This window comes from Lepidochelys kempii, chromosome 16 (assembly GCF_965140265.1).
Source record: "Lepidochelys kempii isolate rLepKem1 chromosome 16, rLepKem1.hap2, whole genome shotgun sequence".
NCBI classification, from domain to species: Eukaryota; Metazoa; Chordata; order Testudines; family Cheloniidae; genus Lepidochelys; species Lepidochelys kempii.
Genome location: NC_133271.1, coordinates 16,144,947 through 16,167,386, shown reverse-complemented (window position 1 = coordinate 16,167,386; position 22,440 = coordinate 16,144,947). Strand labels below are relative to the sequence as shown.

Sequence of the window (22,440 nt, the reverse complement as noted above, 5' to 3'; positions counted from 1 at the left end):
GCTGATGCCAGACGGGGCCGGGCGGCAGCGCTGACAGACCGGACAGAGATGTGGGGGGGGGTGTACAATTCACTCAGATCTGCCCCGGGGGGAGGGGGGGCATGTGTGATGGCGCGGGGAGGAGAACAATGCCCGGGAAGTAGGAAGAGGGGGAGTGACGCGCCCTCTGCTTTCGGCAGGAGACCACGTGTAGGAGGTGGACAAAAGAACTACAGCTCCCAGCATGCCGCGCGGCTCCCACAGGCCCCGCCCCCTCCCCTCCCGCCCGGCTGATCCCCGCCCGCATTGCTGCAGCGGCGGCAGGTTGCTCTGGGTAGGGGCAGCGGCAGCGGCGCCGGGGGGAGCAGCAGCAGGAAGCCGCCCGCCGCCCGGCTCTCAGCTCGGCCCCTGCCGCCGCCATGCGGGAGGCGCAGCCCGCTGCGCGCCTCTGAGAGCCGGGCGCCGAGCCCGCGGGGCGATGCGCAGCTGACAGGCGCCGCCGCCGCCGCACCAGCCGCGCGGGGTCCGCTGCGGGACGGTCCCGCCCGAGGCGGGGCGCGGAGAGGCCTGTGGGGCCAAGGGGTAAGTGTGGGGTGTTGGGGGGGGGGAGCCGTGGGTCAGGCGCCCCCCCCTGCAGCGGCCGCGCCTCATCCCAGTGGGTCCCCCCGGGCTGGCTCGTCCCCGGCCTGGGGCGTGGGAAGCCCTCGCCGCCGGTGTGGGGCGAGAGGGAGGGAGGCTTGTTCCGGCTACGGTGACCTTTTCCTCCCCTTGCTGGCGGGGCGGGGTGGGGTGGGGTGTGTCCGCCGGCTGGGCCAGGTACAGCGATCCCCTGCCCGGCCCCAGGTGGGCTGCTGTTGGCTGGGAAACCCACGGCTGTCCTCCTGTGGGTCTGTCTTTCTCTGGGGAGAGGCTGCTGGGAAGGGCGCGGGGTGAGCCATTGTTTGCTGGGGGCGGGGCGATCACCCCCAGAAAAGGGGGTTCAGGCTCCCTGCCATGACTGAGCAGGATTGGCTTATGGGTGGGGACTGGGAAATCGCTGTCACCTCTCTTTGGCTACACGACTGTGGTCCCCCTCTTGCTTTTAGCCCACAGTGTCAATAGTTGAAAAAGAGAGACACTGGCTTTCCTTCCCTCTCAAGTGGCAGACTTGCCCTTGGCTAGAAGATCAGCCTGCTGCAATGACTGTTTAGACCCGAGTCAGGTGGCGGTGTGAGGGTTCCTAATGTGACAGCCCAGCAAACTGTGGAGCTCTCGTTTCCTTGCGGTGAGCCCTGCGTGTGTATCCCAGCTGGGTCCCCTTTCTGAAAGAAACTAGGGGGAGGTGCAGGGTTGGGTGGCAAACCCTGTTTGGAGTCTCCGAACAGTGCAGTGACCAAAAAGGGGACAAAAGCCTGGGTCGTGCATTGTGTTCTTAGTTCAACCTCTGTGTCGCCTAAACACAAGAGATGCTTTCTTGGTAGTATGAAAAGAGGCCTGGTGTATACTGGTGGTGTTAACAGAGCACCCAAAAGTGTGCCGGGCTCTCTGTGATCCAATTGGAGAGGCAAGCTCTTTGCCTGGAAGCATCTACAATTAGTTGCAAAAAAAAATCTCTCTTGAGCTTTGTGATTGTTGTAGCTCTCTGATGCTTATGGGTCACATCCTGTCCCTATCTGGTAGGCCATGAAGGGCTTCCTTGTACACTGCCACTGATTTCCACTCCCTCCCACTTAAGTTCTTCATATCAGACAAGAGTGAATCGCTGACCCTCTGCATCTTTCTTTAACATAGTGCATCTGCTGGTTAAGGTCAGTCATCTCTTTTTATGACTCTGCTAGTGACCCTTGCCCTTGGTTGGGCAAAGTAAGAGATTTGATTGATACCATTATCTCAAAGGAGATTAAACAATGTAGGTAAAAACAGGAGGCTCAACTGAGAGCTGGTAACACATCTGGAAAGAGAAAAGGAGTATTTGTGGCACCTTAGAGACTAACAAATTTATTTGAGCATAAGCTTTCGTGAGCTATGAAGTGAGCTGTAGCTCACGGAAGCTTATGCTCAAATAAATTTGTTAGTCTCTAAGGTGTCACAAGTACTCCTTTTCTTTTTGCGAATACAGACTAACATGGCTGCTACTCTGAAACATATCTGGAAACGGGCCCCTTTAATTAATGTAGATTCAGTAGAGAGAGCCGTCCAAATACACTGGCCACACCAGCATTCGTTGCAGTCTCTGGAGTTGCCCCTGTTGACATCAGTGCTGAGTCTTGCCCAAACTTTCTCCAGTTCTCTGAAGCTTGCAGGTGGAGGGTTTGTGTGTTCCTGGGCCTTGCTCAGCCTGCTTTGGAGGATAATGTCTGTCTCATAGGGAGTAGTGGGACTGTGAGGGTTTATTGGACCTGGAAAGAACTTGGAGATCCTCAGTTGAAAGGGTCTCTGCACGTGTATATTAGACTACAAGAAAGGGACCGAGAGCCTTTTTCCATTGGACCATATGAACTGGAATCATAAGCTCGGTGAATGTTAAATCTCAACAAATGAGGGTCAATCCATCCTCATCATCGTATCCACTCATTATACTCCACACCTGAACATAGCCATCATATGAATAACATACCCTCATATCTCAATGTTTGTATTTTGACCCATTAACCTTTTACCCCCAATCAGGGATATTGCAGATTATTTATTCCTTACACTATCTGATCTTAAACTGAATTTCGCACGCCTTGATAATCTGTACTTCTACGCTTAAACTCTGTACGGTTCACTTTTTTTTTTAAACATCATCCTAATAAAATTTATTTGTGAGCCTGTTGCTCCTGTTGGAGGGTTTAATAGGACCCATGATACCTGCTGTAGGTGTAGGAGAGAAAGCAGGAGGGAATGCTGGAGGAGATGGAATGAAATATGGGCATTGGGTGGAATCATGCAGAGCTACGGAAATGAAGAGAAGTAGTAAAATGCAGTAAAAGAATGGAAGTCAGTGGAGAGGTTAAAGAATGGGGAAGATCTGGCCAGAGCAGTAGGCTTAGCAGCTGTACTTTAGCTGATGCGGTGGGGAAAAGGCATGGCATAGGAAGTACTTGCAACTGAAATTCCCTGAGGATGGGCTGTCCTCTGGGTAGAGAGGAAGGGATGGATTTTTGGAGCTATTGCAAAGAAAGAGGCAGCAGGATTTGATGAGGGTTTAGGTGCCAGGAGAGGAGGAAAAAGAGAAACCAGAACAAGCCGGCACTGATGCAAGCTGGAGTGATGGGAAGAGTGCTGGCATGGCTGATGCTGATGGGATAAGGGCAGAGAAGGACGGTGCAACAGGATGTGTGGAGTCAGCTGTTGACTCAGTACTGTCACTCAGATCCCCACCGGTATACATTACTTGGGACCTGATTGAAAGACAGGTAGTTGGCAGGCCAATGGAAGTAACCCCAGCAGCTGGGACTATATACAGACAGGAAGGATGTGCCAGGGAAGAGAGTAGGGAACTTGAAGGCAGGTGAGTGGGCTGTACTTGTCCTCAGAAGCAGGTGCTGGCTACTCATCGTAAATAGCATGTAAATAACACTCCAGGAGTAAGCTTGCTGACGGGCTATAATCAAGCCTGGTGGTGGTTCAGAATACCTGAAGTGGTGGTGGTCTGTTACTGAGACTGGAAAAAACTTTCAGGGGACCACTGTGTGACAGAAGAGTTTGGAAGGGAAAGATTGGTACAACCATGGATGAGAACTATGAGGTGGGCTGGGTTGTGGGCTCTCCTATGAAGAGAGGCTGGCCACACCATCGCAGACAGTTGGATCGTGCCACTTCTGGCTGGGTGCTGAAATGAGGTCCAGCAGGATACAAGATCGTGCTCAAATCTCCTTTGACGTTGGAACATTGTTTCTGTGCTAGGCAAGACAGCCCATGAAAGGTACAGAAGCTGGAGTCACTCCAGAATAGTGAGGTTTCACTGACACACATGTGCATCGCTGGGGAAGGGAGGAGCTGTTTGCATCACCTCCTTACCCTGGAGGGCAGGTCCTCCAGGGATGTCCTATGTTGAATCCAGGCACCCCACAGCCATCCTAGGTGTGTCTCCACCCTAATCAGCTCTGCTCACTTTTGGGGCATTGGTGACTGCCTGGTTGTCCCTCCAAAAGGAGGCAGTTGCAGGCTCTCACCTGATGATGGGGGATAGGTCTCTCATGGGGCGCTGCAGCTAAATAAGTATTCATAAAAGCAAGCTAGCAGGAAAGAGTTGGAATCTGCTTGGCGAAGTACCCTCCTCTTCTGGCTGCTTGCCTCATTTGGCTCCTGGGCTGATATTTCACTGGCTCTCCAGTATCCATGGTCTCATCTGCACTAGGAAAACTAGGAGCAGTAAATCGCCATCACAGAACTGCCCCCTGCAGCGAGTGAGTTACGGGCCCTAATTTTCCTTGTGCCGGTGCAGCCAGACAAGCCTTGAATTCCAAATGTAAAAATCAAGCGGGAGATAAACCTGGTTTGAGCAAAGCCTCCCAGGCCCCCGCTTTATGTCAGGAAGGAGCAGAAATGGGCACAAGCCCAACATCAAAGCCTGTCTTCTTGGGAGCAGCTCCTGCACCTTGATGTTTGTGAAATTGCTGGGATGCCCTGGGGAGGTTCCAGGGGGTGGGACTCAGGGTTTTTCTGCTCCTGGCTGAGTGCTGCTTGCAATCCCAGCACTTCTGTATCTAATGATCTGACTCTTCCTTCTGCAGGCATATGGAGTGACTTGGTTAAGTGTGTGTCCAGCTCCGTCTCCCCTGTGAATGCTTGGGAGTGCTTGGCACACAGCCCGCTTGGGGGTGGAACGCCAAATGCCTCAGAAAACATGTGGAACTGGCTGGAGAGGGAAAGACAGACTTGGCACTTTGAACAGGGTGCCCATATCAGCATTGTGATCTGCATTAAATGCTGGTGTTTGTGAGTCTGATACCCATGGAAAGAGGCTAACTGTTGCTCAGGAAAAGGCCCCAATCAAATCTACATGGTCAGACCCCTGTGTGGACTTCCTCTGAAGTCAATAGGGCCCCTTGTGCGTACAGGGCTTTGCCCACAGATGGAGCAGCTTGCAGGAGTGGGGCTTAGATGGGCTGCAATGAATAATGCTTCCCCCTTCCCCCCCCCGACGGATAAGCACCCCCCATCTCTTCAAATGTGTTTGTACAGCACCAAGCGTGATAGGGCCCTGACCCTGACTGGGACCTCTCAGAACTTCTGTAATACAAATATCCACCTACCTTATTATCTTAGCTATCTGTTATGCTCCCCATTATACCCATTTTACAGATCAGGGAACAAAAGGGAGGTTCAGTGGAAGAACCAGGAACAGAGCCCTGCTCTGCTTCCCCAGCCCTTGCCCCGACAGAACCACTGAATCACAACACAATGTGCCAAACAAAGAGCAGGTCCCTGCCCAGGTGAAAGGCACGAGAGGACGGGATATGCTGGAGAGGTCATGGGAGTTTCAGGAGGAAGAGGGTAAGGAGAGAGCTTGATGGATGTTAATATGGAGCAGGCAGGGCTGGAAGTTTGGGAGAGTCTGGAATCCTTGAACTGGGGGAGGGATTGCACACAACATTCCCAGGAAATCTGGGTCCATGATCATGTACGGGTGTTATAGGAATGCCTAGGGGATCCAGTCAGCAACCAGGGCCACCCTGTGCAGCATCATTTTATTGGCTCCTCAGATGTGCATCAGGGCATACATCCCCTGGGTTAGGTTCCTGCATTAACAGCCTGTCTGCAATAAGCAGGATATTCTCTGCGGCCCTCAGCACTGCAGTAGCTAACCTCGGTGGACAGGGAGAAGTATGTGATGCCAAAGAGATGGTTCCTTCAGTGAGCTCAAAAGCAGCCACGCTCCCATGTTTGTCTGGGGAGAGTGAATCCCAGGGGATGACTGCACAGAGCATCCTATCTCCCCCCAGACTTCATCCTGGGACCAGAGAACTGAAAGGTTCCTGGCCAGAGCTTGTAATTGTGAGGGGATCCCCTGCTGCCCCGATCGCTGTGGGACCAAGGAGTTTGCCAGTCCAGGGATGTTAAATCGGTTTGCAAGAATGAATAGGAAGTGTGTTAATTTCCTTCCCTTTCACCCTGTTTCAGGAAGGACCAGCCTTATCTGTGGGGCCTTGAGCTCCCAGCGTGGGAGATTAGCCTGTGGTTGCCTTTCCCGCTTGAGGCGCATGGAAGGATTCCTGCATAGGTTGCTGCCCTTCTGCGCCACTGTCAGCGAACGTGTCAGCCCACATCCCCATCTGGTCTGGCTGCCGGCGTGGGGGTGGGAAGGTGGAAATGCAGGCGGAAAGTCACAGCTGACCTGCGAGTCTGTATGGGGGGAGTGTCTAGCAGTGTGTGCTTGAGGCTGATCACTGGCATTGCCCTGTGCCCCTTGGAAGGAAGGCATGAATGCTATGCTTACACAGCCCCCCCAGCCCTGGTCCCTGCTCTGCTGCCCCCCTGTGGCGTGCATCTGGTACACAGGTCTGATCTGTTCCAGGAGCCCATCTGTGACCATTCTAGATCAGCTCTGGCTGCACCTCGGTAGGCTCAGCAAGGAAGTGGCATGATCATATGACAGTGTTTCTCCAGCTTTTGTATTGGTGACCCCTTTTCACACAGCCAACCTTTGAGTGCGACCCCCAACTTATCCATTAAAAACACTTTTTTTGTATTTAACACTAATATAAATGCTGGAGGCAAAGCGGGGTTTGGGGATGGAGGCTGACAGCTCGCGACCCCCCCATATAATAACCTTGTGGTCACAACCCCCAGTTTGAGAACCCCTGTCATACGAGAACCTGCAAAGCCTTATAGAGCTCAAAGGACTTAGGTCCTCTTTTCTGGCCTAGTTCCTGTTTATGTGCATGTGTGGGTTGTTATTTTTTAAGTCCTGTCAAAGGAGCATGTAAAGCTGAAATGCTTAGTTGGCCATGTGGTCTAGCACTTCGAGCCAGAGCGTAGGGTGCTGGAAGAGCTAGCCCCATTGAGCCACCAACTTGCCAGGGCACAGCCAGAGAGTCGAATCCGCTTTGGTCATGGCAGAATTGGAGTAAAATGAAAGGAGGCGCCTCGGTATAAATTGGAGGGTGAAGCGGCTCTTTTCTGGGTCTGTAGGTCTGAGACATCATCCTTGTCACTGATGCATTGCTTTCCAGCCACTATCTGACAGCTACACAATGGTCCCTTGTGTATTATCCCCATTTTACACATGGGGAAACTGAGGCAAGGAGGTGGCATAACTTGTCCAAGGCAACAGAGAGAGTCTGTGTCAGAACTGGGAGTAGACCTCTCTTTCTCAGTCTCATGCTCCAGCTACTGGCACACGCCTCTCTGCTATCTCAGTATCTGTCAGATTATGTCCCTATGTTCAGCTCCCCAAATGTGAAGGGCCATATCTCATGCAGGTGTAAATCAGCATAGTTCCACTGGCTTGACTGCAGGGTGTCTCTGTAACATGAATGGAGCTACATCGATTTACACCAATGGGGGGTTTGGCCCACTGGGTTTAACGTACAGTGCTGTGGAACAGAAATCTGCCTGACTCGTTCCCTGGTTCTTATCCTGCCATTTTACCTTCTCCGAGTTCCACCATGTGTCCCATTCTTCCCCCAGGAATTTCATTACGATTCTAGTTCATGCGTGTTGTAGTTTCCTGAAGTTATGGTCTCAGTCCCGGGAGACACCTTCTTGTGATCAACCTGTTTTGAGCAGGGTTAGACACTATTGGTTCTTATCAAACCAGCAGATGGAGCCTCATCTACACCACCCTGGTGAGCTGTGCTCAGGGGTACACGGCTAAGTAGAGGCCCAGCCAGAGGCCATGACACACACTGGCAGTTGTAGTTTCAGACAGTGCCTATTGGTAGCATCCACTGCTACCAGTCAGTTTTTACAGGGAAGCCCAACGGGGTGCCGTGCAGGGCTTCAATCCTGCTTGCCTTACTGTTATGCATGGCCTGCTAAGGGGAGCAGGATTTAGCCCATGTTGCCATCCCCATTCCCACCTTGACACCTCCCAAGGCAGGGAAATTTCAGTTTCTTTGTCACTCCTACTTCAGGTTGGTGTCTGCCTTGGGAAGGGTCAAAGTTAAAACCAGCAACTGATCTCCACTCTCTCTCCCTCCACAGGTCAAGATGTTGCGGCTGGCTTCCCTCACCGCGCTCTTTGTGCTCTTCAGGCTGCTCCTGAAGCTCTCCTGGGTTCAGGTGATCCCTGCCCTCTTCATATTCTACTTGGGCTCCGGGGGATGGAAATTCCTGCGCATCGTCTTCAAGACAATAAGGAGGGACTTCACGTAAGTGTCCTAACTGGAAACCTCCCTCTCTCTGTCCCGTTTGCATTAAGGTGACCCCCAGCTTGGAACCGGGTTGGGGGAGCTGGGGCAGCCAAGGTGGGGAAAGCCTCCTGCTGTGGCTGGGGCAATGCAGGGATGAGAGTGGAGAGCTCTGAATACCAGCATCTTGCCTACACTTCAGCCCCCTGCTGAGGTTACGCAGACAGCTCAGTGAGGAATGCAGTCCCTGCCAGGCGAGGGCAGGGGGAATTGCTCTTGGGACCTGAGATCTTCCTGAAATCTCTGGCCAGGTCTCTCTGAGATATAATGGCAGCGGAGATCCCGAGGCTGGCGACTGTCTCTGACCTCGGACTTCCCTCAGTCCCTAAAAACACTGATTTGGCAGTCATGTGTCTGCACCGTGGACCTGGGGGCGTGGCTTGGAGGGAACAGGTGCCCCTTGGCCTGTTGCACAATATCTGCTGCCCTGAGGTGGCAGGGCAGTTCCTTTAGCTCATTTGGGGGTTGGGGAGGAGCATTTGTAATCCACTTTGAGGGGAAAGGGCTGGGTTCTAACCCCTTCCCTGCTTCTTGGGTGTAATCCATTTCTGGTTGTAAAGGGTCTCTCTGGAAAGCTCCACACGCAGATCCCCTGCTTCCCCTGAGCAATGGGAGGGAGACCCACAGTCTAGGCTGGATCTGGTTACATGGGCTCCATGTGGATCAGTGCAGAGAATCTTCTGTCCGGTTTGGTTGACAGCACTGGGCTAGTCTTGCTGAGGGTGAAGTGGCAGGTGTGGCGGCACTTGAGGGGGAAGAACACCATCCCCAAGATCTTTCAGGAGACAGTCCGCAAGCATCCGGAGAAGACAGCGCTGATCTTCCAGGGAACGGGTGAGAGCTGGACCTTCCGCCAGCTGGATGAGTACTCCAGCCAGGTGGCCAACTACCTGTATGAGCAGGGCTTCCGCTCCGGCGACGTGGTGGCCTTGTTCATGGAGTCCTGCAACCAGTACGTGGGCCTCTGGCTGGGGATGGCCAAGATTGGGGTGGAGGCGGCGCTCGTGAACTCCCACTTGCGTATGGAGGCCCTGCTGCACTGCATCAACATCTCCAACTCCAAGGCCGTGGTGTTCGGGGCCGAGATGATGGAAGGTGAGAGGAGTCAGTCGGTTGTGTCCCCAGGCATGTGCCTGCAAAGTAGTTGGGTCTCCCAGCATTGGGCTCCTTCTTCCCCCCCCCCCCCCCCCGCATCTTTGCTGGCTAGTCTGGCTTGGTGGTAAGAGTAGCCATGGGTGGGTCCCTGAACTGTTGTAGGGGGGGTGAGTGGGGTGATTCCAGGAGGGCTGCTGACATGAGACTCTCTGGCTTTGTTGCTGGAGGTTGAGACAGAGCTGGCCCTTGAGGACCATGCATAAGAGGTGGGGCTTCAAGAGGCTGTGTGGGGGGTGGGTGTCACCAGGGGCCACCCAGTGAGGTAGGTAGGGAGTCCAGAATTGTAATGGGACACTGCTGTGAAATCTGCTAAGCCAGGGTCTCTAATGCCAGGGTATCAGTTGGGGGCAGTTTGTGGCCATGAGAACAGGCACCTTTCTGGCAGCCCCCCAATCTGCTGTGGCTATGGCTGGGGTTTTGCACCAGATGGTAACACCTTTGTGATGACCCCATAGGATTGGGGAAACTCCTGCCAAGATCCGAGCTGTGTAAATGGCCAGGAAGGAGAGTCATTGTCTAGAATGAGCCAAAGGGCTAGAATAGAACAACTAAGGCAGGTGGGAAAACTTAGCCTGACTATCAGGAGCTGGGGGACCACTGTCAGGTTGTGGAGCAGTCTCCAGAGGGATGCTCCCGCCATGGGGATATTTAAAACAAACCTCAGAAAATACAGTAGTTGGTTCAGGAGAAGGGTCGCTGTCGCTTCAGGCTGCTGGTTCAAATCCAGTCCTGGTCAATAGTTACTGAGGGCTGTGTTCACCTCTATAATGAAGTTATGCCAGTGTAAAGCAGGCCCTGAGAGCTGTTTGGCCACCTTGTGAAATGGGTTGGCCGGGTCTCAGCCCTGTCCCCAATGGACAAGTGTCACCTAAACCATCACCGCAGCTGGTCCTTATTGGTTGTCCCTTAGAGGGACCCAATACCAAATAGGCAATAGAGACTGACTTCTCTTGTCCTGACAGTTGGTCCCTCTGGCATAGGGATGAGGCACATTGGCAGGGCGGTGTGGAGGAAGCTTGCCCTTGTGGATAAACAGAGGTCCACGACTTCTGCTGAGTTCCTCTTGTGAACGTTTCCCTGTCGTGTGATGGCTTCACCATCACAGCTCTGGTGTTTGGTCACACGAGTGAGTCAAATCAGGGGACCAGATGAAGGCAAGCTCCCGTTATGGGGATAGCTGTGGCTGCTGGGTGACCTCCCCCATCACATGTCGGTGCAGTCTCTCTCTCCTCCCGGGGCAGGACTTTACATTTGTTAGGAGTGATTTTCCCCGATCACCTGTGGCCCCCATGCCCAGATCTCTTCAGGTCACTCTGCAGTTCGGCCCCATCTTCTTGTGCCTTTGCCAGGGCGCTGGAACAATTTTAAGGCGGGGGTGCTGAAAGCCACTGCTCAGAACTGTAAAGCCTGTGTATGAGGGAAGCCAGCATTCGTCTACTGTTGCTCCAAGCCAGGGGGTGTTCCCACACCCCCAACGTCACTAGTTCCAGCACTCCTGGCCTTTGTCCACTAACGCCCGGTCCAGTGTTGTCCGCAGACCTCATCAGTGTTGAATTCACATCTGAGAGGCACCTGGCTGGGGGCAGAGAAGGGAATGGGAGTTTCTGATTTTCTTTTTTTTAATCGAACCTAAAATGGCCCTGGGCTGTGGCCAGCAAGGACTGTCCAGGCTTGGAGGCTGACAGGGGCCTTCCTGTTGTGCTGGCTGCAGTTTCATGGACGGCCTGAAAGTGCTCTGAAGAGTCCAAGTGTCGCTGCTCTAGGCCCTAGCCTGCAGCCACCTGGGTGAAGCAAGTTCCTGAGCCAGTTGCCCTCTTAGGCTGGGGCGAAGGCGGGCTGGGGCAGGCTACAGGCATAACATCAGCTTGGACAAGCATGGGGTGGGGAGGCTTAGCTTTGTAAACCTTGCCACCCCTCTTTCCGTGTTGCTGGATCTCAATGTCTCGTAGGCGTCTTTTCTCAGAGCTCCTGTTTCGTGCTCTCCTTCCCTTCCAGCCATGCAGGAGGTACAGCCCTCCCTGGGGAAATCTGTTCGTCTCTTCTGCTCCGGAGACTGGAATCCAGAATCCGCACCCCCAGGCACAGAACACCTGGACCCCCTCCTGGAGATGGCTCCTCGGCACCTGCCAAGCCCCCCAAAGAAGGGTTTCCTAGGTATGTCCCTTGTGACGAGGTGTGGAGGGGGAGTGTGGGTTATTGTGCCTCTGGCAAATGAAGGGAGGGACTTTGTGCTGTTCCCATGTGTCCTCCAGCAATGGATAATCCCGGGGTGCTAACAGCTCATCTGCTGCCACGTCACCTGAGGTGAAACAAATCCAGCCACGTCCATGTAAGCAGCAGAGAGATGGAGCGAGTGTAACTCCCCAGTCTGCTGACGTGTGACTCTTCTGCACCAAGCTCTGGGAAGCTGTTGCTTTACGCTGGCCTGCTGTTGTGCAAGCCAGGCTCGGAGACTGATGCTGAGTGCTAGTCCACTGACCTCTCTGGAGGTCTCCCATCGGAGTATTTACCAGGTCCGAACCCGCTTCGCTTAGCGAAGAGCCCGGCTTGCGGTTGGTGCTGTACAAATGATGAGGCCGGCTTGGGCGAGCTGACTCGATGGCAGCCCGAGGTGGGGTGACCACAGCCAGCGCGGGGAGCGCATGCATATTCAGGAGCTTGGCTTGATCCAGCACGCTGGCCCTTCTGGCTCCTCGGGAAAGAGGGTGTGAGGCCACTGGGGGTCGTGAGATGCTGCTGTGATACTGAATCCTCTCTCTGCCTTCCCCACCTGCCCTCCAGATAAACTCTTCTACATCTACACCTCCGGCACGACGGGGATGCCCAAGGCAGCCATCGTGGTCAATTGCAGGTCAGGGGGGGCTGTGCAGGGGCAGGCCTGTGGTGGGTACGAGGGGAACGGGGGTGGGATCTGGACCCTGCTAGCAATGGAGGGCTCTGCTGGGCTGTTGCTCTGGTATGGCTACTGATGCACCCATTTCTCCTGCCCCAGGTACTACCGCATGGCATCCCTGGTGTATTACGGATTCTGCATGAGGCCAGATGATGTGATGTACGACTGCCTCCCTCTCTACCATGCGGCAGGTATCCGAGTGCTGTGTACACACTGAGCCCCTGCTCGCATGTCTCTCTGCCCAAGCCTCTGTAGCCTGTCTCCTTGCTCGTGATGTCATCAGACTCTCGGTCCAGGGGCTGCTGCAGTGACTGTCGTAACATAACCGCCAGCTCCTGTGTGCTGAGGAGGGGCTTGCCCATCTGTCCCCACTGGATCAGTGTGAAGGACTGGGGTCTTCACAAGGTCCGTGGTAGCCACCTAGCAGTACTGGGAGCCCAGGACAAGGCAGCTAGTTGTTAGATCGGGAAACTGGTAGTACGGACCCCTGGAACCTGTTTCTGGCTTGTCACTGTGCCTCAGTTTCCCCATATATAAAATGGGGATAAAGGTGCTTAGAGACCTAAGTGAGGGTATAGAGGGGGCCCATTAGCACCACTCCTGATGGTGACTTTGGGAATTGGGCACCACGCACTAAGAACCTACCTGAGTCCCTCCAGCTCCATCCAACAGCCCTGGGATGGAGACACCTTCTGGTCCCTATTGGATCCTGGGCTGGATTCAAACCAGATGCCTCAAGGTGAAAGGCTCCATGTCCCCAAGCCAGCCTGCCCCATTTTTGGGATCAGCCACCCTCTCCCGAGAGGCGGGAGGTTAATGGTTTCCCCTGCGCTACCCTCTCACCCAGGTAACATTGTCGGGATTGGCCAGTGCCTCCTCCAGGGGATGACTGTGGTGATCCGCAAGAAGTTCTCAGCCTCTCACTTCTGGGACGACTGCGTGAAGTACAACTGTACGGTGAGGCAGTGGGGGCGTAAGGGCCTCGCGGTGGGGGGTTGGCTGAGGAACCCTGAGAATCAGCAACTTGCTGAGAATCCTGGCAGTTGGCAGTGGGGCCCTTGGATGTCTTTAAACCGAGGCTTTGGCTGGCTGTTCCCTGGGGAGATGACTGTAACTGCAGCTGGGTCTGATGAGGGCAATAGCTTTCTCCCTAGTCATGGACCAGGCACCTGCTGTGCTAGGCGCTGTACAAACACAGAACAAAAGCTGGTCCCTGCTGCAAGGAGCTTACAATCCAAGTAGTTCCACGTCCTTTCCTTGCTCCTGCTCTTTATTGTATCGTGCTCCGGAGGGCAGTCAGGGTGTTGCCTCCTGCAAGCAAAACAGGGAATGCCAGACCGGTTATTCCAATTTACGAGGAGGCAGCCAGCTAGGTAGGAGGCACAGAATTGGCAAGCAGGACTCCTGGGTTCCATTCTGGCTCTGCTACTGACTCACTGGGTGACCTTGGGCAAGTCTCTTCCTCTGACTCTCCCTCCCCATCTGTATAACGGGGCTATTAACACCCACCTGGCTCCTGGGGGCTTTTCAGAGTTGATGCTGCTCAGATACTCTGCGGTCCCTGGGTGGAGGGTGCTGTGGAAGGGCACGGTGTGCCATGTCTCCCTTCCCCTCCGCAGATTGTCCAGTACATCGGGGAGATCTGCCGCTACCTCCTGAACCAGCCGTCCCAGGAGGTGGAGCGGCAGCACCGCGTGCGCATGGCACTTGGAAATGGGCTGCGGATGTCCATCTGGAAGGAATTCATCTCCCGCTTCGGGATCCCCCAAGTCGCTGAGTTCTACGGTGCCACTGAGTGCAACTGCAGCCTGGGCAACTTCGACAATAACGTACGGCCCTGTCTGTGTCCTTCTGCTGGCCGCTGCGGCATCTCCCCGCCCCCGGCTGCCGAGGGCGACTGTGATGTCTCGTGCAGACACGTGCCCTCGGTGCTCCTGGTGGGATGGTTCATGCGCTCCGTGCCCAGAGAGCTGGCAGAGCAGGCCATGGCAAGGGCCTAGGATGGGAGCAGACAGGGGAGGGAATGTCGGGAGACACCCCTTCTGATCCTGAGTAAGCATCCCTCCGCGGGGCAGGTGCAAGGCCCCTCCGCTGATGTTGGCAGGGAGCCCTGAGTGACCTTGGGAAGGTAGCAGATTGTATCTGGTCTCTGGGGTGGGGTAGCTCCCGCATGTCCTGGGCAATCACTGGGGCTGGCAGCTGGGGCAATAGGAGGGAAGCCAGGGTCGGGACAGAGAGACTTCCAGCTGCCATTGGGCTCTCTTTGCGTTCTCTCGATTCCAGGTTGGTTCCTGTGGCTTCAACAGCAGGATCTTGCCTGGGATTTACCCCGTCACCTTGGTGAGGGTGAACGAAGACACCATGGAGCTGATCCGTGGGCCGGATGGACTCTGCATCCCTTGTAAACCAGGTAAAGGGGGATGGGGCGATGCGGGGAGCAGCTTCTGTCTATTGCTACGTCCCTCTGTCCTATGTTGCATGAGGCCTGAACTAGAGCCCTGATTTGTGATTAGCTGTGCAGGAGTCTCCGTTCTGACAAGCATCCAGAAGCATCCTCTGCTGTGATTAGAAACCGTTCCCCCTTTTGGTGACTCTGTGCACCTCCGGGGCTCCGGTTCAGTAGTGACTGGACATGGTCACCAATGACAGCTGTTGGGTGTGAAGTGAGTGTGATAGTTCTCAGCCCAGTTCCCACATTGCTGCAATCACTACCACAGCTGGCACTCCCTGGCCATCCCGGGGGCAGTTTCAGCAGAGAGCTCAGGGACTGAACGGGCCACGGAGACAGGGAGGAGCTCAGTCAGAGGTTCCTGCGGGTCAGGGTTGAGCTAGGTTGGGAGGGCAGCCTGGGGGAAGTTTGCTGAGGTAAACTGGACACCGGTGCACTAAGAGATGTTTGCACAGTAGAGCCCCAGTGTTCTCCCTAAAGCGTCTCCTCCTCCCACGGAGACAGGAAGCGTGCACGCCATGCGGAGCCGGCGATCTCTGCGTACTCTTGTCTCTGAGACAGCAGAATGGCTGGGTCTGAGCATATCCCTCACCCTCTCTGCCCACAGGGGAGCCGGGACAGCTGGTAGGACGCATCATCCAGAGCAATCCTCTGCTGCACTTCGACGGGTACCTGAACCAGTCGGCCACCAGCAAGAAGATCGCCCATGACGTGTTCGCCAAGGGGGACTCGACGTATCTTACTGGTGAGGGCCCTTATCCCCTAGCTGCAGAGGGTGCGCTCTGAGAGCAGGGGGTTGACGCTGACAGGTGCACTTGGTTTCCAGGGTCCCCACGCTACCCCCAGCAAGGCCTTTGGTTAATCCTCTGCTTGCTGTCCCCATCCATACCTGGCAATCTCGCTCAATCACACTTACCCTTCCAGAGCCTCCCATCTGCCCTCTTTAACCACTTTGCAAACAGGAATTAAGACTCCCAAACGCACTCCCTGACCCAAGAACTGGGTCAGGATAGTTTATTCTTTTGAAGCCCTGAGGGAAAGTGATTTGTCCAAGGTCACCCAACGAATCCAGTGGCAGGTTCTTGGTATATTGTTAAGCCCAGGTTATTGCAGTAACTACTTGATCACGCTTCCTTCCACTGCTCCGCGTGGCCCAAGAGCTAGGACTCCTGGGTTCTAATCCCAGCTCTGCCCTTGACTCCTGGAGGGCAGGTCACTTCCCCTCTCTGTGGCCCCAGTCCCCAGCTGTTGAATGGAACTAACAATCATGATCTGCCTCAGGCTGGGGGATAGTGAGGCTGATGTTCATGAAGTGCTTGGAGAGCCCTGGATGGAGGGCAATCTAGAAGAGCAGAGTGTTATGGTGACTCCCACCCTGGGAGCCTGTAGGCTCCTCTGACTTCCTCTGGCTCCCACAGGAGATGTGCTGATGATGGACGAATACGGCTACATGTACTTCCGGGACCGCACTGGGGATACCTTCCGTTGGAAGGGCGAGAACGTCTCCACGACGGAGGTGGAGGGGACTCTGAGCCGCATCCTCCACATGACAGACGTTGTCGTCTACGGGGTGGAGGTGCCAGGTAACCAGGGCTGAGGAGAGCATCTCTCTGCTTTCTTTGTCCTAAGTTTGGGAGTGAGGGCCCTTTGGCACTTGCTGCCTGGGCCCTGGTCTCCATCCTGTGAGTCTCATTGTTTATCCCGCTGCATGGAAGAGGGAGGAGGAAAGGTCAGGATTGGGGTGCAGAACCTCCCATCCCTCGGCTGTGGGTGCATGAAACACTTTAGATGAGAGTTTCCAGTCGATCTGGTTTGCCTTTGTGTAAATGACAACACAAGGTGCAGGGCAGAGCCAACCCCATTCTCGCTGATCTTGGGACTTATCTCGGCCAAAGGCAGCTCTAATAGCATGAGGTGGCCACTGGGTATCACTGGTATCTTGGTTTATAGGGCAACAGCGTCCAGCCAAAGCCATCCCCAGTGGTAGGGGAGCAGTGCAGAGAGAGTGGAGCTTTCCTGGATGTGTTCAAACCAGGGGCTGATGCTGGTGACGCTGGCAAGGGGGTCACTGTCGGGGGGTGAGGTGTATGTATGGGTGCTGAAGGATGGAGACTCTGTCACTGATGTATTATTTAAGGTGAGCCTTGGAGTTGTGCGTGTGTGTTGCCTCTGCCTCTTAAGCACGTTGCTAACGGCCTGGCATTCCAGAGCCCTCTGGATTATCTGTCTTGTGGTGAGCTTCTGTGGAGATCCCTTTGTATGTTGTGTCTAGTCTTAGGCATATTGCTGCAGGCCTGGCCAGCTCTGTCCAGGGCCAACTGGTGCACCGAGCTTGCTGAAGCTGCTCCCCAGCTGGGGGGCGGGAGGTATGTGAGTGATTGCACCAGCCCCCTCCTACTGTGTGCATCACCTTCTCTCCTATGTTCCAGGCATCGAGGGGAAGGCAGGGATGGCAGCCATTGCTGACCCCAAGAATTCCTGCAACCTGGAGAGCTTTGCCAATGAGCTGAAGAAGGCCCTGCCGTTGTACGCACGGCCCGTCTTCTTGCGAGTGCTGCCAGAAGTGCACAAGACAAGTGAGCCCGCCCTGCTGGGGACACTTTCCTTTTGAATTGACAAAAAGCCAGGAGTGTTCTCCTGGCTTCCAGAAGGACCTGTCTGGAATAGGGGAAACTTGAAGTCAGGGTCCTATTCCTGACTGTCACTGATTCACTGTGTGACCTTAGGTGGGTCACTTCCCCATCCATGCCGCAGCTTCCCCCTCTGTAAAATGGGGGTGTACTGACCTACGGCAGGCGGGTCGGGGCGGCTTAATTCTCGGCATGCAAAGGGACTGGAAAGTCTGGCTCATTAGCAAGTCCATTTTTCTTTTTCGCTCCCTCCACATGCTCTGGGATGGTGCCTGGGCATTTGACACACGCGTACACTGGTGACCACACGCCTTGCAAAGCTGTGGGGTGCCAGGCCCTGGCTCTGGGATGTCCTGGCCCTGCTGGTTGACTGACGGTGTCTTTAAACACGGCTGTCAGTAGTGGCCCTCTAGCCCGAGCAGGGAAGATAGGGGGTGATGGCTGAGGACTGCACTGAGCTTTCCAAGGGGCCATGGTCTGCAGCGCACAGTGAGAGAACGGTGCTGCAGGAGAACGGTGTGGGTGGAACGCACGCTCTCTGTGTGGTGCTCTGTCCTCCTCCTAGGGGTGGCTGGGCCTCATAGCAGAGGGAGCTCAGTTAATAGAGACTCTCACTTTGAGATGGAGATGCCCTAAATTCAATCCCTGCTGCAAATGGCTCACCCAAAGGTGAGGCATAGCCCCAGAATCTGGCTAGCAAGGGTTTTGTCTGCTAGTCCCATGTCAGCCATGCTGTGGGCAGGATCCTACAAGGGGTGATGGGCTGAGTCCCTCCTTGTGGGTGTTCCTAGTGGCAGTGGAGGGTGGCAGGCTTGATTTCCAAAGAGGAGGCATCTGTTGAGGAGGTGGAATGGAGGCACAGGGAGCTACCATGATGTCCACAGGCCACCTTCCTTCCCCACCGCTGCCCCTAACCCCTTGCTGCTTCCATCCCAGGCACCTACAAGTTCCAGAAGATGGAGCTGCGCAGGGACGGATTTGACCCTGCTGTGGTGAAGGACAGGCTATACTTCCTGGACTCCAGGCAAGGCTGCTACCTCCCACTGGACATGGAGGCCTTCAGGAGGATCCAGTCAGGACAACAGAAGCTGTAATGGGCGAGGCTCTGCAAGTCGCCTCTTGGATCCCTTTGCTGTGTCAGGATGGGGCGGGCCTGGGGAAGGAAAGGGTTAAAGGATGATGTGAAGGGCACACGTGGGCTTTATTTAACAAGTTTTACAGACACAGATGAGTGTGTTGGGTAGGATGGGTTACGTACCAAAGTACAGAATCATTATGGCTTTATTTTCTACTTCATACAAGGGTGGCCCCCTGGGCTGTGAGCATGGGGTCTTCTATTCATCTATGGCCCGGGACATGGAACTTTTGCCAGGCCAAGATGGCAAAGATCAGGGGCATGGGAACTTCACCATGCCAAGATGGCAGAGATGGGGGGCGCCCACATTCCACAGGCCTCCATTTCCCTGCCTTTGTTTATTTCTCTCCTTTGCTGTCCTGCTCACACTGCAGAGCCCAAAAAGGGCTGATGGCAGTAGTGCGTCTCACAGACCCCCCCCCCCCCCAAGGGCGATGGGGTGCTGGCCCTCCCACAAAGCAGCTAAGCTGAGGTGAGCTTTGCACTCTGCACTGAACCAACCAACCAGCTGGCTGGGGACCATCATGCAAGGCAAAAAACATTGCCCTCTTTGTGGTTCACTGTTGAAGCATTGCAACTTTGTTGGGGTGGGGGCATGTTGTGGGGCTCAGAGGAGGGAAGGGCAAGTGTCTCTGCCATGCTTCATTCTTTCCAGGGGATGATTTTTCTATTTTCATGATCATACTTTTTTTGGTCTTAATTTATTGTATTTTTTTTAACCTGCCCCAGGTTTGTGCACTGGGTGGTGGGGGCATCCTGTTGCTAGAATATCCTTCTTTCTCTTTTTTTCTCACGAGGACATCCCCCTTCATCTGGGCCTGATCCTTCTCTTCCAGAGGTTAGGGCACAAAGTCCACAGGCAATCTGTTCCCAGACCTACCTGTCCAGGAGCAGGAGGGGACTGGTGCTGTGACCTTGTGGAATTGCGCCTCCTTGGGGCTGCTTTCAGTTGGAGTTTATGCCCTGGGTGAGGGGTATGACGCTGCTGATCTGGTGTTATGCGCCTCACCGTTGTAAAGACCAGGCCATTAATTGCATGTCTTTTATTTTCTTGCTGAGGGGTTGAGCACCTGCAAACCTTGTTGGGGGCCAGTGCTTGCCATCTCAGAAAATCCATTTGTTCACGTTCAGAGTGTAGCATCCTTAGCCGCATTTGATTCTGTGTGATCCCATGGGGGGCTGGATGAGAGAGCAGGAAAGATCTATTCAGGGAAAAGCACGTAGTGTTTACACTGTAGCGGGATGAGTCCTGAGAACAGTGTCTCTGTATGTCCATCTGTCTGTCAGCACGGTAGGGTAGGCATCTGCTTTCTTTGGTCTGCTTGTGGAGGTCCAAGACCCTGCACCCTGAATCTGTTCTACCCTCATGGTTAAATCTGAGCATGAGTGATTTGGATTTTCCCAGATGCTGCTCTCTTGTTTGGTTGTCCGTGCTGTAGTGGGGGGTCTGGGTTGGAAACTGGCACACGGAAGCTATTTCATGTGACAGGAGGAGAATTTTCACATCCCTCCCCTTGTCAGAAATGTCCTTGGGAAGAGGGAGACGATTCTTACTTGGGGCTGGATGTGAAGAGACCAGCTGCCAAATGGGCATGTTTGCATTCATGACATGCAGGCTTGAGTGAAGGAACCTGAGTCTCGCGCGCATACTCCTGTGGCTGGCTCCCTAGTCATCCAGTGTGTTCCCTGGCCAAGCTAGAATTTGGGCTCCACTGCTCCAAAACCACAGGTCTCTGTGATGTGAGCTAAAGGAGATTCTCCATCAGTGGTAGTTGTATTATTAGGGCATATAGCTGTGGCCTCCAGCCAGCAGATATGGGGCAGTGGCAATACCCCACTGTAGCGTGAGGAGAGATGGGTTTGCAGACAGTGTAGGTGCCACAAGGAGGCCTAGTGGGGGTGACCCTGCTGCAGAAGAAGACGGGTGTTCGACAACATTCTGTGGTAGAATCCTAGGGTCGGTCTGTCTTCACTGTATAGCTAACCTGGGTGATTAGCACCTAGGTCTGGGCACTCAGATTAGCCTAGCTTGGGTGTGACAACAAAGCCCTGTCCCCATTAGTGTGTATGTTTCTGTGTTCCCGTGTGTGTGTGTGTTCTTTGTTCTGAGATGCCCTAGGATGTTGTTTTTTCCTCTCAATCAATTGTGGGAGAACGTCTGTCCTGCAGGGGGCACTGTGGGAAGGCCGTGGAGGGCTACCAGCACTGGAGTTGTTTTTGTTCTCTCTCCTTACTGTAAAGTCAGTGGGTTCCAGCTTGAGGTAAAGCAGAGCCTTGGTTCTCACCTCCCCTGTCCTCCCCCGTCCCCTCAGCTAGCCTGGGCTTAAAGCACCTGCAACAACAGGTTAGAGGGCTTTGTGTGTGCATGGTAAGAGGGCTTGGGCTAGAGCCTAAATTAACTGTGTGGACAAAGTAGTTTGTAACTTTCACATTAGTAAGTCCAGGAAAACGCCTGGGGGTGCCTAAGACTAGCTAATGTGGGGGGAAAAACCCTTTTTTCCTAGTGCAGTCAGGGCCCTTGAGTCAGCCCTCAGCATTTGCAGTGCATTGTTTTAAGGACAACAGCGGGTCGCTAACCAGTTCTGCAGTGCTCTCCAGGCTGGTGTAGCTGTAGTCCTAGCCAATGCAATGTGAGGGCTCTCCAGACCAAATGACTCTGATCTACAAACGGGATCAGCCGCAGAGCATGGGTGGGTGAGCGATCTCAGTCTGGTGGCTTTATTCTGTTTCACTATAATTCAAAGACCCCTCTCTTAGTGTGAGAGCTTTTGTTAAAATTATTCTGTAATTCAGCCCATCACCCTGAGAGTAAATGGTGCCTGAGATCAGTGGGGAAAAGGAGTGGCGGGAGACAGGCTCACAATCTGCACCCCCTCCCTATTGCCAGAGCTATCTCCATGTTTATCCCTCTGCCTGGGGGAGAAGAGCAAAGGCGGGGGGGACGGACTACTATCAAGCCCCATCCCTAGCAGCGCAGTGTAACCAAAGGGAGCCCTGCTGGCTCAGAATATCATGAATATCCCTTGGATGTTATGCTGAGGAGGACAATGTAAGTGGAGGGATAGAAGCTGTTGCTTTGCAGAGCTTTGAAAAGGGGCCCCATCCTCTGTGGCACTAGGCCCCGTCTGGCTGGGGAGGAGCTGACTGTGAAGATGAATGAAACAGCTGGTGGCAAGGGGCTTGGCAGCCGCCTGCCCAGGCTCCCTCCGCATGCGATGCCCCCACCCGTCAATGGGACTCTGACTTCAGCATAGCTTTGGGCAGGGCCACAGCCAGAAGACCAGCCTTCAGAGCACACTGTTGCCTAATAAAGGAGTACCCTCTGTGACCAGTTGTTATATGGGGGCAGGCTTGGGGATTGAACACACCCTGCTGGGAAGGAAACTCATAGTAGGTTGCCCTTCAGAGCAGAAGCCTTGCTGAGCCCATTACCATTTCTTTCAGGGGAGCAGTTCCCCACATATGCTGCCAGGTGTTTTTGTGTCCTCAGCACTGGGCTCCCTTTCTCCTCCGCTCTGCAACCCACCCCTTCCCCTGTCTCACCACACCGGAATGTTTCTCTGTAAGTGCATCTGGTTCCTCCCTCTCGCATGTCCCAACAAGTCTGTCCAGCAGCCAAACGTTTGTTTTCCCTGCAGTGATGAGATGTTGAAATACTGACACTCAGGAAGGAGCTGGGGAAGGGCAGTGTGGGACAGTGGTGGGAGGTGGCAACCCACAGGACCATCTCTACCATCAGCCTGGAGGAAGAGTGGGATGGGACTTCGCTTTCATGTCCTCCTCTGACCCTTGTCACACGACCCTCATCTGTTTCCACATGTCAAACCTAAGCCGAGTTCGTAAATCCTGATGTGAAATAAAATTGTGGGATCATTATG

General features: G+C 54.3%; 1 protein-coding gene across 2 annotated transcripts; it reads left to right on the top strand.

Moving 5' to 3' along the window:
• The first annotated feature begins 291 nt into the window (after window positions 1-291).
• SLC27A4 (solute carrier family 27 member 4) lies at window positions 292-22,440 on the top strand. 2 transcript variants are annotated; one of them, XM_073313763.1, is made up of 13 exons: window positions 292-561; window positions 8,095-8,261; window positions 9,001-9,395; window positions 11,451-11,609; window positions 12,237-12,306; window positions 12,448-12,539; window positions 13,196-13,305; window positions 13,968-14,177; window positions 14,632-14,758; window positions 15,405-15,542; window positions 16,216-16,380; window positions 17,227-17,373; window positions 18,364-22,440. In XM_073313763.1, exons 2-13 carry the CDS (start codon window positions 8,101-8,103, stop codon window positions 18,519-18,521), a joined length of 1,932 nt encoding a protein of 643 aa, XP_073169864.1. In that variant the 5' UTR covers window positions 292-561; window positions 8,095-8,100; the 3' UTR covers window positions 18,522-22,440. The 2 variants fall into 2 exon arrangements, with proteins under 2 accessions (XP_073169864.1, XP_073169865.1); XM_073313764.1 differs by lacking the exon at window positions 292-561 and adding an exon at window positions 6,151-6,169.

What these genes read in the sequence shown, in the direction of transcription:
- SLC27A4 (XM_073313763.1), top strand. Translation starts at nt 8,101, where the DNA reads ATGTTGCGGCTGGCTTCCCTCACCGCGCTCTTTGTGCTCTTCAGGCTG. An exon ending in CTACGGGGTGGAGGTGCCAG is followed by an intron (nt 16,381 to 17,226) that starts GTAACCAGGGCT and finishes CCTATGTTCCAG; the next exon opens with GCATCGAGGGGAAGGCAGGG. An exon ending in GCCAGAAGTGCACAAGACAA is followed by an intron (nt 17,374 to 18,363) that starts GTGAGCCCGCCC and finishes CTTCCATCCCAG; the next exon opens with GCACCTACAAGTTCCAGAAG.